This window comes from Choloepus didactylus, chromosome 6 (assembly GCF_015220235.1).
Source record: "Choloepus didactylus isolate mChoDid1 chromosome 6, mChoDid1.pri, whole genome shotgun sequence".
NCBI lineage: Eukaryota > Metazoa > Chordata > Mammalia > Pilosa > Megalonychidae > Choloepus > Choloepus didactylus.
In genome coordinates, this window is record NC_051312.1 from 46,637,133 (window position 1) to 46,661,031 (window position 23,899).

Sequence of the window (23,899 nt, forward strand, 5' to 3'; positions counted from 1 at the left end):
CTTTACACCAACATGTCAAACTGGAAGACAAACAGTAGATCCAAGGGCCCCAACCAGCGTGAGGTATGTGAAACTGTAAAGAAACCATGACCCCTCATCAACCAATTCTTAACCCCTGAGCAATGTGGGACCAATTTCAAAAAGGACTTTGGAAAATTAAACACAGATAGGAGTATCGCATAATATGCATTGTAGTACATCAGAAAAAGCACATAACATGCATAGCACATCAAAACGGGAGGCGGTGCAGTGCTGGAGTAAGTTCTAAGGAAGGAACTCTAAATTACTAATTAACTTGACCACTGTGACCCCCTGCCATATCCAGGGATATGTCTTTCCCTATTCTCTTTCTCCATCAGATAAATTTGTGACCCGATAAGGGTACCTTATACCTGGAATTGATGAATTTTACAGAGTACTGTATTCCCAGGAGCTGATGAAGTCCATGGAATCCAAAACACTATTTTGGTACAATATTGTTCCCTATTATTTTTCATTGTAATATGTATCATGTTATACTTTTGCAGGTACATTATTCATGAGTTTGTCTCTGTTCTTATCAACTGGCTAAGAAATGAAGTTTTGAAATACTATCTCTTTGTGAGCTGGGACCGCCTATAAAATATTACTCAGAGGATGGTGAGGACTTCTATTAGAGCAACCATTAAGCTTGTACTCCACAGGCTTAATAATCTCAGGTACTATAACTTTGATTAATACACCTTATTTTTCCACTCTTCTGATAAACATTAAGACCAATCTGAACTGTATCCAAATTCTGCACACAATTTTACAATTATCATATCAGCAATGTAATTTTGACACCCACAGGCATAGGTCTCACCACCACTTATTACACATAATATCAGGACTTCTGAAATAGAAGGGATTTTAAAGCTTCAGTTTGTGGGTTAAGAAAACTAAACAAAGTTTAAGTTTCTTCATTAGTGCCCAAACTTTAATTTGTGGTAACAAAATACACAGAAACATACTAGAGTTTCCTCTGACAATGTCAAAGAAATAGATCACATTTTGTAGAAGGGAAGAACAGCTAATTTAATCCAATAATAAACCCTCTTGTAAACTGCTTTCATTTGTAAATTCAAAATTTTGTGTGCTATTTTTCAAGTAATCAGGATAGTTTACCCAAAGGTGAATCACTCGTTTGAATAAATTATAAAGTTGAAGCAGTGTATAACTACTTTATATCTTGAATGGACTATGGTTATCACTCTACCCTACCCTGCCCTGAAAAAGAAATCTTCATTGCTTTAAATATGTGTGTGTGCCTGTATACACACACACACACAGGTTAGTGATTCCCCAAATTTTAATCATACAACCACCACTTGTGAATTTATCCTGAAAAGTTTATAATGTTATATTTGTCCCTTACTATATTTAAACAGTTTCACACCCACATGCTCTAATTTATTCTCCAACTTTAGTGTTAGATTTCCTTTAGGAGGACAAATATAAAAAAGGAAAAAAACTTCACCAATTATAGATTCTTCCAACTTTCCATTCCAAAGCAGAGCAAAGAAAAAAAAATCAGTCCCTAAATGCCTCACAATGTTCATGTATACTCTGGTCAGCCTACATAGAAAATTTATATATTTTATCTTTTAGTATAAAATTGTTACTTTTTCAACAAATCACCAACCCCTGAGAGAAAGGTCTTCTTTTAACAGTCCACAAAACCCACAAACTATAAGAGAAAAAATGACTGACACATTTGACTATGTTAAAATTAAAGCCCTAACTCTTCAGTTCTATAAAGGCTGAGAGAGGTGAGGAAGCTGCAGAAGAGTCTAAAGCTAGCAGAGGTTGGTTCATGATGTTTAAGAAAAGAAGCCACCTCCATAACAAAAAATGCAAGTGCTGATGTAAAAGCTACTACAAGTTATCCAGAGGATCTCACCAAGATAATTCCTGAAGATGGCTATACTAAACAACAGATTTTCAATGTGGACAAAACAGCCTTCTATTGGACGAAGATGCCATCTAGGACTTGCATAGCTAGAGAGGAGGAGTCCATGCCTGGCTTCAAAGCTTCAAAAGACAGGCTAACTCTCTTGTTAGGAACTAATGCTGCCTGTGACTTTAAGTTGAAGCCAATGCTCATTACCACTCTGAAAATCTTAGGGCTCTCAAGAATTATGCTAAATTTACCCTGCCTGTGCTCTATAAATGGAATAACAAACCCTAGATGACAGCACATATATTTACAACATAGTTTACTACATATTTTAAGCCAACTGTTGAGACCTACTGCTCAAAAGAAAAGATTCCTTTCAAAAATAATACTGCTCATGGACAACACACCTGGTCACCCAAGAGCTCTGGTGGAGATGTACAATTAGATTACTTTTTAATGCCTGCTAATAATATCCATTCAGCAGCCCATGGATCAAGGAGTCATTTCAACTTTCAAGTCTTAATATTTAAGGTATACATTTCCCAAGGCTATAGCTGCCATATATAATGATTCCTCTGATGGATCTGGGCAAAGTAAATTGAAAATCTCCTGGAAAAGATTCAGCATTCTAGATGCCATTAAGAACATTTATGATTCATGGAAGGAGGTAAATGTCAACATTCACAGGAGTTTGGAAGAAACTGATTCCAACCCTCATGAATGACTTTGAGGGGTTCAAGATTTCAGTAGAGGAAATAACTGCAGATGTGATGGAAATAAAAAGGGAACTAGAATTAGAAGTGGAACCTGAAGATATGACTGAATAGCTGCAACCATGGATGAGCAAAGAAAATGATTTCTTTAGATGGAATCTACTCCTGGTGAAGATGCTGAGCACATTGTTGAAAAGACAGCAAAGGATTTAGAGTATTACATAAACTTAGTTGATAAAGCAGCAGCAGGGTTGTGGCTTGACTCCACAATTTTGAAAGAAGTTCTACTGTGGGCAAATGCTAGAGAAATCTTTCATGAAAGCAACAATCAATGTGGCAAACTTCATTGTCTCATTTTAAGAAATTGCCACAGCCACCCCAACCTTCACTAACCACCACCCTAATCAGTCAGCCACCAATGTCAAGGCAGGACTCTCCCCCAGCAAAAAGATTACAACTCATTGTAGGCTCAGACAACGGTTAGCAGATTTTAGCATAAAGTATTTTTTAATTAAGGTATGTACACTGTTTTTTAGACACACTGGCTACTGCACACCCAATAGACTACAGTGTAATGTAAACTTAACTTTTATATGTACTAGGAAACCAAAAAATTCCTGTGACTCACTTTATTGCCATATTCACTTTATTTGGTGGTCTGGAAACAAGACCACATTATTTCCAAAGTAGTCCTGTAATATGAAAAAAAATTCTCAGCCTCACGGGTAATAAGGAAAATGCAAATTAAAAATACAGTAAAGGACCCTAGCGGGCCCTAGCAACCAGAGCAGTGACAGTAGGAACCGCCGGAATGGCAAAAGCAACAACAATCAAAGAAGCCCTGGCCAGATGGGAAGAGAAAACCGGTCAGAAGCCATCCGAAGCCAAAGAAATAAAGCTTTATGCCCAGATTCCCCCAATAGAGAAGATGGATGCCTCCTTGTCTATGCTTGGTAACTGCGAGAAGCTTTCACTATCTACAAACTGCATTGAAAAAATTGCCAACCTGAATGGCTTAAAAAACTTGAGGATATTGTCTTTAGGAAGAAACAACATAAAGAACTTAAATGGACTGGAAGTAGTAGGGGACACATTAGAAGAACTGTGGATCTCCTACAATTTTATTGAGAAGTTGAAAGGGATCCATGTAATGAAGAAATTGAAGATTCTCTACATGTCCAATAATCTAGTGAAAGATTGGGCTGAATTTGTGAAGCTGGCAGAACTGCCATGCTTGGAGGACCTGGTGTTTGTAGACAATCCCTTGGAACAGAAATACTCTTCTGAGGGGAGCTGGATCGAAGAGGCAAGCAAGAGAGTGCCCAAACTGAAAAAGCTGGATGGTACTCCAGTAATTAAAGAGGATGAAGAAGAAGAAAACTAACTCACATTTTTCACTTTCTATTAACTTATTTAAATATTATAAAAACAATAGATAAGTTTTGTATAATTATCTATTTTAAAGATTCTGTGTGGGGCAAAAAGTTCTTAAGAAGATAAAACAAATCTCTCATTCCCATCTTTTTCTTTCTTAATTTACTCAAGCATTGTTTCTCTCCAAAACTGGTAACACTAACTTCATATATTCTAGCCTTCTTTTTAGAAACTACAAATTTTCAACTTCTGTCTTTAGTCTCAGTTATGTACTTTGTGGCCCCATCTACTGAAACCTTTATAGACTAATTGTTTTTAACAACAAAGGAACAAATGTGATTGATTACTAAATTTGTTTAGAATTTTTTTTAGGTCTGGCATTTTAAAAAGTATACTTGATTTTTGAATCTGTGGACCATCTTTCCTAGAGGTTCGTCTCCTTACGATTCAGAAGCACAAAGGTGTCTTGCCTTTGATTCAGAAGGTAGCATGATGGTGGGAGGAGCTACTCGCATGAACACAGCAGCAACCCTAGGACCAAGATCCCCAAATTCAATTGGAAAAGCTATTGTGAAGAAGAAAAAATTAATATCTTGGAGGCCTTCTATCCCGTTTTGTATTTACTTATTTGTTTTTTTCCAAAAATGTGTGCATTATCAACTAGAATTTAGGTTGTGTTTACCTGCATGGCCACTCGAGTCATTGTGCACAGTCATTCTGTAATATAGGTTGGTGGCTAAGTGACTGTCATGATCATTCCTTTTCCAATAATGTGGTCATGCTACTCATGTGGACCTGGCCTAGGCACTTTTTTGGTTTATAAGGCAGTAGCTATATTTGAATTCCTGGCCTAAATGCTGGCCAGTGATATATGTCAAAATTTGCCCTAATGACTGGTTTGGTGACCCTCATTGTTGGGAAAGTGATTGTTATGGTTATAAGGGTATAGAATTTAAAGATTGGATTTGGTACCTTTCAATAAATGAAACCTAGAATTTCAAAATATATTTTTTAAGAAGTTCTAAGTTAAATAGTTCTTAAAATGTATTATGTAAGTGTTGTGGAGGGAAGAGAGAAGAGATGTTTCATTATGGGATCCCAGGCAAATGGCAATATTTTTGAGGATTGCCTTCTTGTCAAGCATTGTAGGTGATTTAAATAGATGCAGAGCTTAGAATTTATCATGAAAGATAAAAAAAAGTTTATGGTATTTCTCTTTTCTGGAAAATGCAGGACACTGTAGTGAGTAATCAGATGAAGACCATAGCAGGCCATGTCACTATCACTAATAGATTGCAGAAAAGAAGTCAGGAGCCATCTGCCAAATTGTGCCTAAAGTCCTTAACCAGAAACTATTAAGATTCTTGTTTCCCCATCTAATTGTGTGATTTTACTTGAATAAAATCACAGTTAAAGAGGGGAGAGTCATTTTTTTAAAGTGGTTGCATAAGTTGTCCTGGGTTTCAGTAGTTTTCAGCTATCACTTAAGTAGGAATTACTTGATGTCTCTAAGAGTCCTTCTGATCAAAAGGGACCACTGCTTTGACAATTAACCCTAAATACAAACAGTAAGTGGAAAAATTAGTCCAATGCCTTTTTTTTTTTTTAATCATCATTTTATTGAGATATATTCACATACCACGCAGTCATACAAAACAAATTGTACCATTACATAGTTGTACATTCATCACCTAAATCAATCCCTGACACCTTCATTAGCACACACACAAAAATAACAAGAATAATAATTAGAGTGAAAAAGAGCAATTGAAGTAAAAAAGAACACTAGGTACCTTTGTCTGTTTGTTTGCTTCCCCTACTTTTCTACACATCCATCCATAAACTAGACAAAGTGGAGTTTGGTCCTTATGGCATTCCCAATCCCACTGTCACCCCTCATAAGCTACATTTTTATACAACTGTCTTCGAGATTCATGGGTTCTGGGTTGTAGTTTAATAGTTTCAGGTATCCACCACCAGCTACCCCAATTCTTTAGAACCTAAAAAAGGTTGTCTAAAGTGTGCGTAAGAGTGCCCACCAGAGTGATCTCTCGGCTCGTTTTGGAATCTCTCTGCCACTGAAGCTTATTTCATTTCCTTTCACATCCCCCTTTTGGTCAAGAAGATGTTCTCCATCCCACGATGCCGGGTCTACATTCCTCCCCGGGAGTCATATTCCACGTTGCCAGGGAGATTCACTTCCCTGGGTGTCTGATCCCACGTAGGGGGGAGGGCAGTGATTTCACCTTTCAAGTTGGCTTAGCCAGAGAGAGAGGGCCACATCTGAACAACAAAGAGGCATTCAGGAGGAGACTCTTAGGCACAAATACAGGGAGGCCTAGCCTCTCCTTTGCAGCAGCCGTCTTCCCAAGGGTAAAACTTATGGTAGAGGGCTCAACCCATCAAACCACCAGTCCCCTATGTCTGTGGTCATGTTAGCAACCATGGAGGTGGGGTAGGCGAATACCCCTGCATTCTCCACAGGCTCCTCAAGGGGGCACTACATCTTTTTTTTTTTTTTTCCTTGTTCGTCTTTTTTCTTTTTTTTTTTTAACTTTCCCTTCTTTTTTCAAATCAACTGTATGAAAAAAAAGTTAAAAAGAAAACAAACATACAATAAAAAAACATTTCAAAGAGACCATAGCAAGGGAGTAAGAAAAAGACAACTAACCTAAGATAACTGCTTAACTTCCAACATGTTCCTACTTTACCCCAAGAAAGTTACATAATATAGCAACATTTCAGTGAACTTGTTCCTACTACATCCATCAGAAATTAACAGACCATAGTCATTTCTGGGCATCCCCAGAACGTTAAATAGCTTATCTGTTCTTCTTGGATTATTGTTCCCCCTTCCTTAATTGCTCTCTACTGCTAGTTCCCCTACATTCTACATTATAAACCATTTGTTTTACATTTTTCAAAGTTCACATTAGTGGTAGCATATAATATTTCTCTTTTTGTGCCTGGCTTATTTCGCTCAGCATTATGTCTTCAAGGTTCATCCATGTTGTCATATGTTTCACCAGATCGTTCCTTCTTACTGCCGCGTAGTATTCCATCGTGTGTATATACCACATTTTATTTATCCACTCATCTGTTGAAGGACATTTGGGTTGTTTCCATCTCTTGGCAATTGTGAATAATGCTGCTATGAACATTGGCGTGCAGATATCTGTTCGTGTCACTGCTTTCCGATCTTCCGGGTATATACCGAGAAGTGCAATCGCTGGATCGAATGGTAGCTCTATATCTAGTTTTCTAAGGAACTGCCAGACTGACTTCCAGAGTGGCTGAACCATTATACAGTCCCACCAACAATGAATAAGAGTTCCAATTTCTCCACATCCCCTCCAGCATTTGTAGTTTCCTGTTTGTTTAATGGCAGCCATTCTAACCGGTGTTAGATGGTATCTCATTGTGGTCTTAATTTGCATCTCTCCAATGCCTTTTTATCTCCTTTTAGCTCTTCCTTATAATCTAATAAAAAGTAAACCTTTACTCTGCTCTCACCAACTTACACATTCAAAGTCTTTGGGCATTTCTTTTGTGAACCATGAGTCTTCATTCCCCTTGGTGATATTTACTGCCCACTAAAGGACAAGAGGGAAGGTGATCTTCTTTACTTGTAGTTTGCACATCATCCAGTAGGCAAGCTCGAAGCCATATTCTAATGTGTGGGTACATTTACTATAAGTTACCCTGGAAGAGAATTTAATAGGGAATGGATGACTTCATAATGATTTTATTTGTAAAATGGCTTACAGTTTCAGCATTTGATTTTTCTGAATTCCGTAATACAGAAACTGATTTTCTCCTTGTTTATGAATGTCTTTTAATCACTGGTAGTCCTCAGGAAATGTAAGGTGCTTTTCTGTGTCAGTTTCACACAAAATTCCTATTCATTTCCATTCAACATGAATGGAAATGAAACACACTGGAAAGAAAGGGGAAGGGGTTGGGGAGGGACTTCAACTATCAACTATTTTATTTGCAAACTGAATGGTGGCAGTTGCATAGGAACTGATTTTATTTACTCTGTGTATTTTCAAACTTTGTATTTTTAATATCCACCACAGAAAAAGAATACCCCTTTAAATATTTTTTTAAGTTAGAAAAATATAACCAAAAACATTTTGTTAATGGATGAAGATGGTAGCACAACATTGTAAATGCAATTAATGCCACTGAATCATACACTTAAAAATAATAAAAATGGCAAATTTTATGCCACATGTATATCATCCACCATAAAAATAAATAAAAGAGAACCATGCTAAATATGTTTTATTAACATATCCAATCAGCCACATCCTACTTCATTTATTTTCTTTGAATTCAAGTGAAGACATTTAGGAGCAGGATGATTGAAAGGAATAAAACATGGTTTTCATCAATGAAGTCTGACAAGAGGCACACGCATGTATACATATAATTGCATCACTGGTGAGGGCAAATAAAAGAGAATGTGTAACATGAGCGCTGAAGAAGCAGAAAAGGATGCAAAGAAAAGGTAACCTATGCGCTATGTTTTGAAGGATGAAAGGAAGGAATCTTCTATGTAGGAGTTAGAGGACATTCCATGTGATGAAAATAGCCTATGTAAGGGCAAAGACTACCAAGAAAAAAACATGATATATTAGTTTTATTTGACTAGAACAAGGGTCCACAAATAACAGTTGGCCAAATCTGACCCAGCCTGTTTTAGTATCGTACGCAAAGTGAGAATGGTTTTTACATTTTTAAACGGTTGTTTAAAAAAAAAAAAAAATGTGACACAGAGCATATGTGGCCTACAAAGCCTAAAATATTTACTATCTACCAATTGACAGAAAAAGTTTGCTGACCTCTATGCTGGTACTTCAAATGCCAGTGAAGAGGGCAGCGTACACAAAAAGATGATCTTTGGAAAAAAAGACAACTTTAAATAGAAATAGCAAAAGTAAAAGAACAGATCATGAAGAACCTTGACTTCCAGGCTAAGGGGCTGTAGGTAACAGGGCCTCTGAAACAGAAAAGCAATATAATCATATTTGTGTTTTAGAAAGATCAGTCAAATCTGTGAAAGAGAAACTGGAAAGGAAAAAAAAATGGAGGCAGCTGAAAGACTACTGCTATAGTACACAGAGGTAACAGCTGATTAGGGACTAAGCAAAGGCAGCAGTTCCTAAGGGAATAAAGTCAAGAATATGATATCAATACATAGCTAGCTATGAGGAAGAATCACAGAAACTGGTAAGAAGTAAAAAAATGGAGGAATTGACACAACCATGTTTCTGACTTGAAAAACTGAGAGCCAAATATATAGCGAAAAACAAGAAGAAAAAGGAAAATTGAGGGGAAAAGCTGGATTCAATTTTAGACAAATTAAGTTTGAGGTGCCTTGTGACTTAACATAAATGTAGAAGCTTAGAAAAAGGCTTTCATGCATAACCCCAGGTGGGGGGCAGGGGACCAGTGTGACAGACATGGGGAATAAGTCAAGGAAAGAGGGAAAGCCAATTAATAAACATAAAGGAATAATGGAATTAAAAAATCATCACTGGCAACCATGATCATAATAATTGATTCAGACAAGAATCATCAATGGACTAAAATTAGTGGGTGAAAGACTAAAGAATAACAGGATATTGTTTGAATACAATTCTCCACGGGTCTCTCATATCTCTACAATCTTGCAAGCAGAGGCACTGACTGCCTTTGTTCTGTACTCTCTTTTCAAGAATATTTGTATAGTGAAGCCTTGGAAGATGAGAACAGTATCTTCCTCCTGAGCAAAAGGCAAGTTATTTACTATCCACTATAATAAAGATGTCTCCCTCTGAAGCAAAGGTCACACAGGCTTACCCCCATTATAAAAGATTTGCATTTCCTAAACTTGGGGTTTCTCTCCTGTAATGCCTGTGTCACCTGGCCCTGCTGGCATCAACCTGTGGGTGACCAGGGAACTGTGTTGGGGAACCAGTGCAAATACTGCCATACTGACTATTGCTATTGCCATGGGTAAGAAAATCCTTTATCTCTGTGTTAGTTTCCCAGCTGCTAAAACAAATACCATTCAGCAGGTTGGTTTACACAACAGAAATTTACTGCCTCACAGTTCTGAGGCTAGAAGTCAAAAATCAAGGTGTCCTCAACAGGTGAACTCACTGCCCTCCCCACTACGTAGGACATGACTCTCAGGGGTGTGAATCCCCCTGGCAACATGGAAAATGACTCCTGGGGATGACCCTGGACCCAGCATCATGGGATTGAGAAAATCTTCTTGGACCAAAACAGGGAAGAGAAATAAAATAAGGTTTCAGTGGCTGAGAGATTTCAAATGGAATAGAGAGGTCACTCTGGAGGGTATTCTTACGTGCTATACAGATAGCTCTTAAGGTTTTTAGTGTATTGGAACGGCTAGAGGGAAATACCTGAAACTGTCAAACTGCAACCCAGTGACCTTGATTCTTGAAGACAACTGTATAACTATGTAGCTTGTACAGTGTGACTGTGTGATTGTGAAAACCTTGTGGCTCGCACTCCCTTTATCCAGTGTATGAACAGATGAGTGGAAAAATGGGGAAAAAAATTATATGAAGAATAGAGTAGGATAGAGGGGATGGAAAGCTTTGAGTGTTTTTTTGCTTCTATTTTTATTTTGGGGGGGTAAGGAAAAGATTCAAAAATTGATTCTGGTGATGAACGCACAACTGTATGATGGTGCTGTGAATAACTGTACGCTGTGGATGACTGTAGGGTGTGTGAATATATCTCAATAAAACCATATTTAAAAAATAAATGAACAATGGGGGTGAGGAAGGATATGGGATGTTTTGGATATTCTTTTTTACTTTAATTTTTATTCTTATTTTTTGGAGTAATGAAAATGTTCAAAGATTGTGGTGATGAATGTACAACTATATGATAATACTGTGAACAACTGTACACTTCGGATGATTGTATGGTGTGTGACTATATATCTCAATAAAATCACATTAAAAACAAAACAAAGCAAAAATCAAGGTGTCAGCAAGGCAATGCTTTCTCTCCCACAAGGAAGCCTGAAGGAAGACTGTGGTGTTCTGGGGCTGGCTGCCTGCAATCCTTGGTCCTTGACTTTTGTCACATGGCAGTGAACATGGAGGTGGCTTCTCCTTTCTTTTCCAGGTTCTGTTGCCTTCCAGCTGCTGCCTAGGACTCCTCTTTCCCTGACCTTCACTCTGCTTATAAAGGACTCCACTAATCAGGATTAAAGCCCAATGTGAACCAGCTGGGTCACACCTTAACTGAAGTAATGCCTTGATGAGGTCTTATTTATAGAAGGTCCATACCCACTAGATTGTGGACCAAGACCAAGAGTATGTCCAAACGGGGGTTCACAATTCAATCCACCACAATCTCTGACTCAGGTATCTAGTACCTTCTGCAGCACATACTTCACAGTTTTTGACAATTATTTGAAGAATCTAGGGGAAAGATATGCAGGAATTTTTTGTACTATTCTTGCAACTTTTGTGTAGGTCTAAATTTTTGTCACACAGTAAGTTAAATGGAAAAAAAAAAAATGCGTGACAAGCACAAAACAATGTCTTTCTTGCCCAAGCCTGCTCTTCGAAAGTCACTTATCTGTGAATGAATTGTTGATTATCCTAGGCATGGCCTAGAGCACCTAATATCTAGAACTATCAGCCACACAATGAGTCCCAGGGATAATCTACAACTTTATTAAAAAACTATTAATAAGCAATGAGGGAGAATTTTCATATTTAAAACTACTACTTAATTCATAGTAGTTTTTGGAGTTTATGGTCATTATGTAATTTCTTCAATCAACTGAAACTAAAAGTAGAATTTCATTATGTGATCCAACAAATTTTTTGACAATAAAAAGGACTCTTTGTTCTTGAAGACAGAGAACCACAATTCTAGTCCACAGAAGACTCTATGGATAGAAATTAGAAAATGGAACTATATAACCAGCAATAATATTTAGACAGTAAAAAGTAGTTTCTACTCACACTATTCATTTCTCAATCACTTTGTTTAAAGTGCATATTTATAAAAGACAAAATAATATGTCTTCTTAGGAATAAAAGGCAGGGTACATTAAAAAGTAAGTTTTTACTGTGAGAAAATAAGTTTGTTCACTGGCTAATTAAGTCCCAATATTTTAAATATCTGTATTATTAATAGGTCCATTTATCAGTATTCTAACCAAGAAATTATTTACACTAAACATTTTACATAATAAACATTTTCACATAAATGAACCTAGCACATACTGTAAAGCTTCTAAACTAAACCTGCTGTCTAAGGTGCCTAAAAAAACATTTAGTCGAAAATACTGAAGTCTTGGGTATTTTCCAGCAGTATTGTGAACAAAGCATCTAGAGAATGTGTTGACGATAACACAAATCAGCAAGTTAAATAACAAGCTTCATCTGACTTTGCAAAATGTTCCAACTTTTGGAACAGAAAATGACCTGTTAGACATTTCAAAGCTGCTAGAAATCACCCGGCCATCAGTACAAATCTTCACTTTTGAAGGGCTACAAAAGTTAATTCAAAACAGTACATAAGGACCATTCTTACTAATGAGTATATAGGGTTCTAGATTTTTAAAAACTATAAAAATAAAAAATCAGAAACAGAAATACTGAGAGGTTGACTTAAAAAGTTCACCTGACACTCTCTTCCTTGAAGTAAACCTTAAGGTTAACAACTCAAATCTAGTTTATAAAATTTAAGTACAAAAGAAAAATTTTTTATTTAAATTCTTCATTCAATGACGAATATCGACCAATGAATTGTTAGAAAAAGCAAACAGTTTTTTAAGTTTGGATAATGACCAACTCTCTTAACAGAAAGCCAAATGTATTACTTTTCTACTTTATGGGAAAATCTGTCCCAAAAGAACCACCATGAAACTTTTCTCATAAAAATCCATGTAACTAACTTTCATGGAAAGATAAACACCAAATATTAAAGATTAGGAAGGCAAAAGTCAGATGATTCTTACCAGAAGACCTCCTAATCTAATTTGCCTCCAAACAACTCAAACAGATGAAGCTGGACCCTAGATTAATAACTGATCAAATGACCACTGTTAATACTGAAATATAAAGGAAGAAGAAATTCTGCTGATAAATATGATTTGATAAGAGAGAATTCAAAAATCTATATGAACATCTATAGAATCAAAGATCAAGTTCCACAAACTTTTCAAACATATGGGCTACCCTAAACAATCTTAAGACACCCATTTCCTATTTCTAATAGAACAAAGTTCTACATTCATACCTGAATGTAATGTATATCACAAGAATTTTAATTCTAAAAACCAGTGAAGTGAGAACAGTGGCTGCCCCCCAATCCTCTCCCTCAACACAAATAATAGAGTTGAGCATTGGGAGGAACTGAAAAGACAAATATTTACATTTGCATAAGCTTGATTATAGTACTTTTGGTTTTGAAGAATCTTTATGAAAGCCATTTTGAGGTGAGGCTTGATATAAATTTAACAAAACAGTTAACAATTTTTACTTTCCAAATTATATCAAGTATGATCCTGATGTGATCTACACTGTTGAATTCAAAGATTTTTAATTTCTACAATTATGTTCTCCCTCTAGTCATATTTCAGTTATCAGATATGCCACCTTATATATACTCTTTTACATTTCAAAGTTAAACTATAATATATGTCTTGTCAATTGTGATGGCCATTCACAATGGCTTCTGGAGACCGGGTGCTTCAGAAAAGTGTGGTATCAAGTCAGAAAACAGGAGGAATGGAAATGAGAACGTGTCAAGAAATGCAAAGATCTTTTTATTCTCATCACAAATTTGAGGAAAGGAATGAGGCAGAGATTTACAACAGATCTCCTTAGGAAATACAGGAAAAGTTGAAGGAGAATAACCTAAGACAAAATCCTAAGGAGGAAAACTGTTTCTCAAAACAGTACCCTAAAAAGAAAGGACACTGAATTCTTAAAAATCCATTAAAACTGCTTCTGTTTGACTCTATGACTAATTATTAACTTTTTAAGGGACATATTGTTGGCTTGCTTGTGATAAGCTGTGCACTAAAACTGTGCAGAGTTATATGAACCTAATAAGGTCACAACATAAATATTTCTTTAATCTATTGCAAGCTCCACAGAAAAACTCAGAATTTTTTTTACATTAGTATAAAATGCCACACTGACAATACATAGTACTATAAAATTATATGTCTCAGAATTATAATGATAAGAAAAATTTCTTTCTTCAGATTTATCCATCTGAAAAGAATTTTTTAAATGCCATCAACATATAAAAAGACAAAAGGAAGATCAAGAAAACTGAAGTTGCATAAATAACTAATAGCTAACACATTTTAAGGTTAGAAATCAATGTTAACCACTGATCCCAAGGAACACAACTTTTTAAATTATCAATCATTTGACTAAAAATGGCTGCAAAGTAATTACAGTTTACTGATGAGAAATTTATTCTCAGAAAGCAACTAAAAATTTCTTATTGGCCAAAACTGACCTCATGCCATTTTTCAGGCATTTGCACAAGAAGTCTATACAGATTCTCAAATGCAAAAATAAAACTACATATTAATTATACATGAATATACCATTACTATATAACAATGTTTACTTACCACGTTAACACTTACAATGTTATGTATTCATAGAAACCATGGAAACCAAGTAAAAATTACTACTAAGCCAGTACCATTACTTGGAATCAAACTGCTAGAAACAGTAGACTAGATTAACATGTGAAATTTAACATATTTTGTTACAAAAACTTGAAAACATACACATGGTTCACTCCAGGAACGGAGAGAATTTTAGCATAGCAATCACTTTTAAATTATTCAATTACTGCAAAATTACAAAATATTCAGGAAAAAAAGCCTATTTCCTTCCAGTCATTTCAATGTATGTTTGTTTTATTATATACTTACAATCATTATATAGGTATGACTTGATAAGCCAATTTGTTCTCTTTTAGGCTATATCTTAACCATTATTTTGAATAGCAGCACAATATTCCACTACACATGCATATTATAATTTACTTAACTATTCTCCCTTTGCTGGACCACTTTTTTTCCATTTTTTTTCACTATTCATATAAAGTTGTAATGAACATTTTCATAGAAATAGCTTTTTGTACACATTCTTAATTTTCTTAGTATGGATTTTCAAAAAATGGGACTTGATAAATATTGACAAATTTTGCTTTGCAATATACAGCTGTATTTTTTTAATGTCAACACAAGAAACAAATATTTTAAGATTTAAAGTTTCAAGCATAAACTGCAATTGCAATGAGTCAGAGTAACAGATAGAGAATACAAAAAACAGAATGGATTTGGAAATAAGATAATTCAGTTTGAGGTACCCGTGAGACAAAAATATGGAGATTTTCAATAGGCAGTTCAAAATATGAGTTGAGAGCTCAGAACAGGTAGTGTAAGAGTGTTATTGAGCACATAAGGCATGGTATCTGACCTGAAGGAACAGTTCAGATGCTATATATACATACATAAAATCTTTCCCTAAAATATATTATAGTTGATTTCTAATAGGTTATGAATTGTGGGAAACAATTTCAAACTGGACACCTTCAGACGTGCGATACTTTAAAGAGATTTTGCAAGTTGTCCCTACAAGACAATTACACTATTAAACTAGTTAGCCTTGATGGAAAAGTTTATCACAAAAATAAAATTCAACAATTTTTGTTCATATTTTTAAATGATTTTGTTCTTTAAATACTATAAAAACAATGAATATTAACGCAACTTGAAGAAGCTGAACACTTTCTGACATTTTAAATATTACTTAAATGTTTCATATTTAACAAAATGAAATAAAGTCTTAAAAACCTTGAATGTGCTATATTTGAATCATTATTCTTCTTAGTGTTTTCCAGAGTCTGGTGCACATATACAAATATTAAAAAAAAATTTATAGTACTTAGCTAATTTTACCTACTACTTGCTCAAAGGAGGAACCATGTCTTATTTTCCTCATTCATAGCACAGTACCTTGCACTTAGTGGCCATTCAAGTACATACTAGTATATATAGTCTTCATACAAACATTTTACCATCATATTATACACTAAAAGATTTCATTTGTTGCCAGAACCTGTGATCTAATTACAACAAAAGATTTAAACCTTATTAGATTTAAAATCTAATATTTTTTGACCCAACTCTATTTCTATTTTAAATTAAAATACAAAACTACAACTAGTATTATACAAAGATATGAATATGGTCACCAATGAAACTGTCTGATTACATGTTGGCCTAAAACATGTTTGTGTTCTGTTTACTTGAGAATGTGGTGATCCATAGCATCAAAGCTACAGGTAATATAGTAGAATAACCTGTAATTTTCATTGTGACTTTATGTCACCATGCCCTATTTAATCTCAATAGAAGTTGTAATAAATTATATATTTAAAGCCCTCAGAAGTATTAATTTAAAGTACACTTTGTAAGAAACGTCTCTGGGAAGTCAGGTTCAATTTTCAATATGTTATCACTCTATCTAACTTATTAACTATTTAAACCTGTAGCATTATATATCTGAAGTCGTATAGTTTACCAAACCTACCAGACTCTTTTTGTATTATTAAACAGATAATGCACAGTCAAAACATACACAAATCAAATGTTTAGGCCTTTAAATATCTGCTCTATAGGGTAGGAAACATTTTGTAAACAAGTTTTCTTCTATAAATGTTTCAAAGTGTACTATTTTGCTTTTTAAAACTCGGCAAAATATTTTGCATAATTTATGAATAACATGCACAAAACAGAGGAAGGTAAGGAATTTGGAGTTAATATAAGTGCTTTTGGCAAATAAAATACTTATTTAAAATTTTTCTAAAATAGAGTAATTGGCTAGTCAACTACAGCAAAGTTTTATGTTTTCTGTCAAAATCATAAAGACAGTTTTCTTGGTTGGCCATATGTAATCAAATATAATAAATGACTAAAAAAATTTAAAAGGAGTGACAGCTCTATTCATCTATTTATTTCAATACCTACGAAAACAAACAATTTCTTTCCAACTCAAAAAGGTATTCCATAGCATAAACAATAATGCAAAATAAAAGGAAGATATCTGACCAGCCCCGGCAATCCTTATTTTCAATGTGACCAAGAGTTATGCTAAAACATCAGTCTCTCACAACTTAGATCTTTACCTAATGAGAAAAGTACAGCTCAATGGAGCAAAACTCCACTTTCCATTTATTCTTCTATAAATTAAATCTCCATTAAAATCCCCACTTCATCTAACTGCAGTCTTCTTGTTTTTTTTAAAAAAAAAAAGGTGACAAGATTAGCATCAAAAAAAATGCAAGGTGAAAAGTATATCTGGAAATCTAATCGTTAAAAAAAGAGGCATTTATCTCAGGAAGATAAAATGGATTATATGACATATCAGAGAAGTCTGGGTTTTAATTCACACAGTTTGAAGAACTAAACCCATGTATTATTTGTTCCTTAGTTTTATTTTTAAGGATCCCCCACAACTAAAAAACAAAACAAAATCCTGTAAATCAAACTCACTTTAAAGCAGTAAGAAGTTCTATGCTCTTCACACTTCTATCCAGGTTAGGTCTGTAACATAAGACACTTTTAAAGAATTATATAGAAAGTTTATCTTCCCTAAATTCAACATTAAGTGAACATCTTTCAGAATGAAGGCAAAAAAAGACACAAGAGGAAGGGAAGTAAAGGGAAAAAAAAAAGATTTAAAAAACTGAAGTCAAGGATGATAAACAGAAATGTTATCTTTTCTCAAGACTGATGATTTAGCAGGTGTCACCAGCTAATTTTTAGTCTTTCCCTCAAGCCAAAGCAATTTTTCATTGACTTTATAACTAAGTGAATTCTGGTCTCTAGCAATTTGAACAGATTTCTCAAACTCTCAAATCCAATTAAATCAACCTCTTGCCCTAGTACTGCCCAGGGTCCCCTATCTTACCTACCCCACAACTTCCCTCCCACTCAGTGTTCCATAGGAGGGAAAAATTCACACTTAGAGGACTTAATTGTCCCCAAACCAGGCCAGAACTAAAGTGTCACCCTAAAAATAAGGTATTTTCGATACTTGTCCAGTTCTTTTAATTTCCACAAGTATTAAAGCAGCATCTCTAGGTTCCTAGCAAAAACAGTGTGTCTCAGAATCAAGGCAAAGTGTTGTGTTTGTGTAGGCAAATAGGGCCCAATTATCAACTGAGAACAGCCTGATCTGCCAAAAAGTTCTAAGTCTAATTTGACTAACATGTAAAACATATATCATTCATCCTCCAAACAGCTATTGTACCTTGGTGCTAAAAACCACTAAGGAAAAAAAAAGAAAAGCTATGACAAAGTTACAGAAGCAGCTCACATTAAACGGTTTTCCCCAAAACCACTCAATCACACAAAACCAACAACAAAAAAGTGAACGATACTTCATTTGCCACATAAGTGCCTTGATTATCCTAAAAACGTCCATTGATTCAAAACTTTTACTCCAAATATATATCCCTACCCTATTCAATTTATATTTAAGTGCTTAAAGTTGCTAGGAAAGATCTATTTTTACATTGCTGTATCCAGAACCAGTAAGGACATTTAAAATAATTCTTTTAGACTCATATTTGTATCATATACACAGGCTACCCATAACAAAGCTTTCAGCAACTTAATGTTGTTCCCTCTATTCCCACAAAGAGAAATACTACATCCCAATAAATGGGGGTGGGGGGGCAGCCATTAAAAACACACACACACTGACAGATTCCTCCATTTTAACAAAGTCCTAGTAGTTTGTCTTCAGAAGTAACTTCCAAGTTAAACATACCACATTGGAGGTCTCAGCTTCGGACATTAGGAAATTAGAACAGCTGCAACCCAGAAATTCTACAACATGAATATTTATTTTGGCATCAACAATATAATCATATAGCAAGTTACTCTGTGCCCTCTAATAGTCTGCAGGGATATTTTAAATATGGAAAATTTCAAAGTTTCTTAGAATACCCTTAAATCTAAAAATTGCCATGCCATCTTTTCATCTCCAAACTGAAATATGACACTGCAGTAGAAACTATATTTTTATGCCTTCGATCAACCAATAGTGCAATTCTAGCCTACCATATAATCTTGGTGAACTGCAGCAATGAGATCAGAATATTAAGTTAAATCCTACCTGAAAATATGCTAACTTCAAAAGTTATCAGAATAATAGTCATTCTAAACTTCAAATGGAAAATGACAAGCAAACAAATACTCCACTCAATAGCTGGGTCAGGTTTGGGAATCAGTATTCCAGCATTCTGAAATTTACATTTTCCCCCTCCTCCCTTTCAAATGCCTTCTATGTTCATGTAACAAATTTTTAAAATAAAAGTTCTATCAAAAAGTTCATTTGATAGCTGTTGCCTTTAAAGTTGCAAGGGGAAAAAAAGGCTTTCAATGCCTTCTATTAAACTTAAATACTTAGGTACCCATGCCATACTTGCTACAGCAACCTATCTCTGTAATTGGCACTCCATTTTACAGTATCCCATGACAGAACATCCAAAACATTAAAACAGTATGATCTAAGCTTCTTTTCAAGGATGTTTACAAGAATTATCTCATAGAAAACACCCACTTTAATGTGACTCTAAACCCCATGCCCAGAAGCCAATGACTGGTTTATAAGCAAAATAATAACTAGTTCAATGGAAAAGGTACTATGACAATAAAGTAAGATTGACTCACCATGTTACAATCCCTAATATGTATGTTTAGGTACTGTAGTCAGCAATATCCAAATATAAATTTGAAACATTTAGTGGCCAGTTCTGTTCCAGATTTTAAGCTCATTTTACCTTTTAAAACATAGTTTCAATCTCAGGTTCTCCCTATTTTTTTTAGCAAATATACTGCCTAGAATAAAAAAAAATTAAGGAAGAAATTAAATTGTTATTCAATTTTCCCATCAGTGCAAAAAACAGATATCCAAAAATCTCAACTATTTTAGCACACCTCTATTTTCACACAAATTATGGATATGTTTCAAAAATAAATAGAAAAATAAACCTCAAACAGGTTGAGCATATTTCATAAGTAAGAATCCCTTCAGTTTGATGAATGCACCTATAAATATACCAAGAAACACTACGTTAACTTAAAAGTAAAAACTGTTATTTGGTTGATTAAATTTTAATTGCTTTTATAGGCATGGAGTTATAAGAATCAATAAAACTATTTTTAAAAGGTCAGTCGTATTTTGTTTACTTAAAACACTAAGCTTAATGTTGACCTATCAAAACTTTATCATTGCTCATTGTATAAAATTAGCACAACACTTGCAAACACAAGCAGAATCTAGACTTATCAACATATGGTGAGACTAGCCCAACTTCTAAGAATTGAATTTGAGAACGTAGTATAAAAATGTTTTAATTGGAATGAAATACAGAACCCATGGATCCTGCTCAAAAGTTTTAACCAAAAATCTGATCAAAATAGGAACCTCTTAAAATTCTTTAAAGCACACAGGATTAAATCTTTGAAATACACAAATGGTTTGAAAATAAATACTTCCACTTCAGAAGCTACAGCTAAAAGCAAATATCTAAAAACGAAAAAAAAAAAAAAAAAAAGTCAGCCGATATTCAAACAAATAGAAGGTGCACACAAAAGCATAAGAACAGACTGGTTTACCTACTAACCCGCCCCAGTATCAGAGATATCAAAACAAAGTTGACAACAGAACCCACCATTAGTTTTCCCTGTAAACTGGACGATAACGTGAAAACTTTGCTGTTGCTAACAGAAGCTCCTTACAATTAGAAACAGCGAACTGACAGGTGGAAAAATAAATTCCCTAACAGGGTAGCAAGAGGTTGTGAAAACAACACGGTTCAAGGACTGAACGTGTTATGACTACTCCGTAGCAGGTCCAGGGTAACCTACGCATACACCCTTCAGCCCAATTCCTCAAGCAGAGATAAGACTGGGAAACCACAGGCTTCGCCGAGAGCCACTTACCATTTTAAAACAGACGTCCTCCTCTTGACAGGGAATAAGACATACCCTCAGTAGAAGTCTCTCCGCGAGTTCTCCCTGTGCCGCGAAGGGAAGCGGGCAGCCGCCACCGTAACGAGAGAAGCCGGCAACAGCCCCGCCGCGCGGCCGCCACGCCTTCCTCCGGGCGCAGCGAGGGGACGCGAAGCCGCGCATCACATTTCTCCTCCCCAACAATCACACGCATTCGCGTCTCCGGAGCTGACACCCTTCAAACCCGCCGCTCCGCAACGCTGGTGATCGGGCCACAAAGCCAGGGAGGCAGCCATCGGGTGGGGCGTTCAAGTTGCGTGTGTGCGTGCGGGCGTGTTTGTGTTTGTTCCCCTTAACCAAAGAAAAGAGGTATCCGTAGTTACGGCCTGGGGCTGGGGTGGAGGAAAAGAGGCCCCCTGTGGGGCTAAACAAAACTTCGGTTGCTGGGAAGAGCCGTTGCGCAACCCTGGCAGGAGGAGGCCGGGGCCGCCCGGCCGGGCCCAAGCGCGGCTTCCCGGAGGCTGCGCCACCGCTCACAGGAACCACGCACAGCCCCCGCGCCCGGCGGCCTCCGGCTTAGTGGGTAACCCGCGGCGAAGGTGCCGCCCGGACCCGACCACACAGCGGGGCCCTGGACGGAAAAGGGGAGACGCGAGCGCTGGGAATGCAGATGGGGACGCAGGACGCGCGAAAGGTGCGGGGGATAGGACCGTTCCGAGGGTATCAGGCCCGAATGGGCCCCTCGGGCGGCCCCAGTCCTCCCTCCCCGGAATGGGAGCGCCCCTCATTCAACTCTCTTACCTTCCTAGAGGCCAGCGCTCTCCCCTCTTCGGGCGGCCGCAGCCCTGAGCATGTCCGGGGTGGGGTGCGGGGCCGTGCCGGGGACAGGGAGCCAGGCGGTTCAGCAGGCGGCACCACCCAGCCCGGGCTCAGCCCCTCTCCGCGGCCGCTGCCATCTTGTCCTGGCGGCTGAGAGGAAACGGCAAAACACCCTCTCCCGACCGCTGCTATTGCTGCTGCTACTACTGTGGCTGCTGAGCACCAGGCCCGTCTCCCTCATCTTCCTTCCCGGGGATTTGGGGTGGGATCCGCTTGGCTGGGGCGAGGGGTGGCGAGAGGCCGGCCGACCGACCTCCGTCTGCTGGGGCCTACGGGCGGCGCAGGGTGCGGGGCCCGCGGCGGTTGGGGCCCATTCCTGATGCCCCTGCCGGGAATGGAGGAGAAAGGAGACAGCCGGGAGAGGAGAGACGGCGGGGCCCGCGGCTCGGTCTCCTCAGATCGCCGTGCAGCCGCCAGTCGTCACCGAGGCAGCTGCCGCCGGCCGCCCGGGTCTCGGGCCCCTCCTCCGCGCCCGCCGGCCTCGGCCACCGCCTCCGCAGCGCCACCGCCCGCCCAGCAGCGCAGCGCGCCGAACCGGGGCGGCCCCTCTCGGCTCGGGCTGCGGCGCCTCCGCGAAGCCCCTCCCCGGGTCCCGCCCGCAGCCGCGCCCTTGTCGCTCCCTCGTCGCTCAGAGCCCGCGGGGCGGCCCCGCTCGGTCGGACCAGGATCTTGTTCCTTCCAAGCCTCCCTCAAAAGAAGCGTCCATCACCCCCTATTCTGTTCTGAACGTCTGGGTCCACCCCATCAAAACATTGAAAAATCCCAGCCTTCAAAGAAAGGGTTAAAAGGCGGAAGCAGGAGTTTACAGGCTTTTCGAGATCCCGTATTCATAATTCCCCTTTTCACTCCAACAGAATCTGCCCTTTTTTTTTTAAGGGTCCAAAAATAAAGGAGAAATGCTTAGTCGAGTGAACAATCCCAATTAAAAATAGTTCTTTCCCGCTTTCTCATCCCAAAGAGTCAAGAGACTTGTAAAATCAGGTTCATGAACGGGGAAAAGGCCCTCTTGGAAACTTCCCAAGAGCATGTCTAGGGTCCAAAATCCCATGATTATGAAGTTCACCCACCTCTGAGTTGATAACCTTCCATCAAGTTAGTCAGTTACACCCCCAGAGACTTGTTGCCTCCCTCCTGGAGACTAGGAAATCAACAGAATGACCCATCTCAAAACACGTAATCATAGAACCATAGAATTTTAGAGATGGAAGATCCTTAGAGACCCTTGGTTCAAACTCTTGATTTTTTAATGCTAGGACGGATTCAAAGAAGTGTGAGTGAGCTTGACCGAGATTATACACAACAAAGCCCTGGTCTTTGCTCTCTCTCGCCTTCCTCTTTTCGCTAGGAAACAGCTGACCTTTTAAAATAACCTTTACCGATCATTTTGATTGAATTTTTTTTTAATACTAATTTCCTTTGCTTCTTTGTGTTCTGAATTTTAACCATTTGGGAACAGAACATCTTACTCTCGGGAATGGAAGTGTCCTTTCTTTGTTCCCTTCATAATCTTCACAAGAAGTTTTGAATTTACCACATAAATATTTATCCCCACACATTTTCTATTGCATAACTGGTGCAGGGCAAACTTGCTGCACTTTTATTCCCTGCTGCTTTTCAAACTAGAATAAAAGTATTTGGAACGATGCTTCTAAAAAAGAACAGGAAAGTATATCCTGAGTCCATTGGAAATAACATTTTCAAATGACAGCGGTTTTCTTCAAGTTAGGATAACCATTTGAAAAGGCTACCAAAATAGCGAACCAAATGGTGACTATCAGAGAGATAGCAGCATATTAAGCATTCCTTTTTAATTAGTACTTAGTCACTTAAAAAAAAAAAAAAAGCAATAGTTAAAAGAACCAAAAAAGGATAAAATCATTAAAGTAAAAAGTTACAATAGAAAAAAATGTATCAGGGAAAATGTTCCATTAGAACTTCAAACTTAAAGAATTCTTACAAACATTTCTC

The 23,899-nt window shown here is 37.3% G+C and overlaps 2 protein-coding genes across 8 annotated transcripts in view; one reads left to right on the forward strand and one right to left on the reverse strand.

Moving 5' to 3' along the window:
- The window catches only part of HIPK3 (homeodomain interacting protein kinase 3), a 147,258-nt gene extending 124,809 nt beyond the window's left edge, over window positions 1–22,449 (reverse strand). For 3 of the 7 annotated variants that reach the window (XM_037838941.1, XM_037838940.1, XM_037838942.1), the window contains exon 1: window positions 21,854–22,448. The gene's annotated coding sequence lies outside the window, so the exon portion shown is untranslated. Of the gene's footprint in view, window positions 1–21,043 lie in introns of all 7 variants that reach the window. The other 4 variants (XM_037838944.1, XM_037838943.1, XM_037838936.1 and 1 more) reach the window with 3 other exon arrangements.
- Window positions 3,440–4,544, forward strand: LOC119536231 (dynein light chain 1, axonemal-like). Its single transcript, XM_037838945.1, has one exon. The coding sequence runs from the start codon at window positions 3,443–3,445 to the stop codon at window positions 4,013–4,015; it is 573 nt and encodes a 190-aa protein (XP_037694873.1). The 5' UTR covers window positions 3,440–3,442; the 3' UTR covers window positions 4,016–4,544.
- Window positions 22,450–23,899: the final 1,450 nt, after the last annotated feature.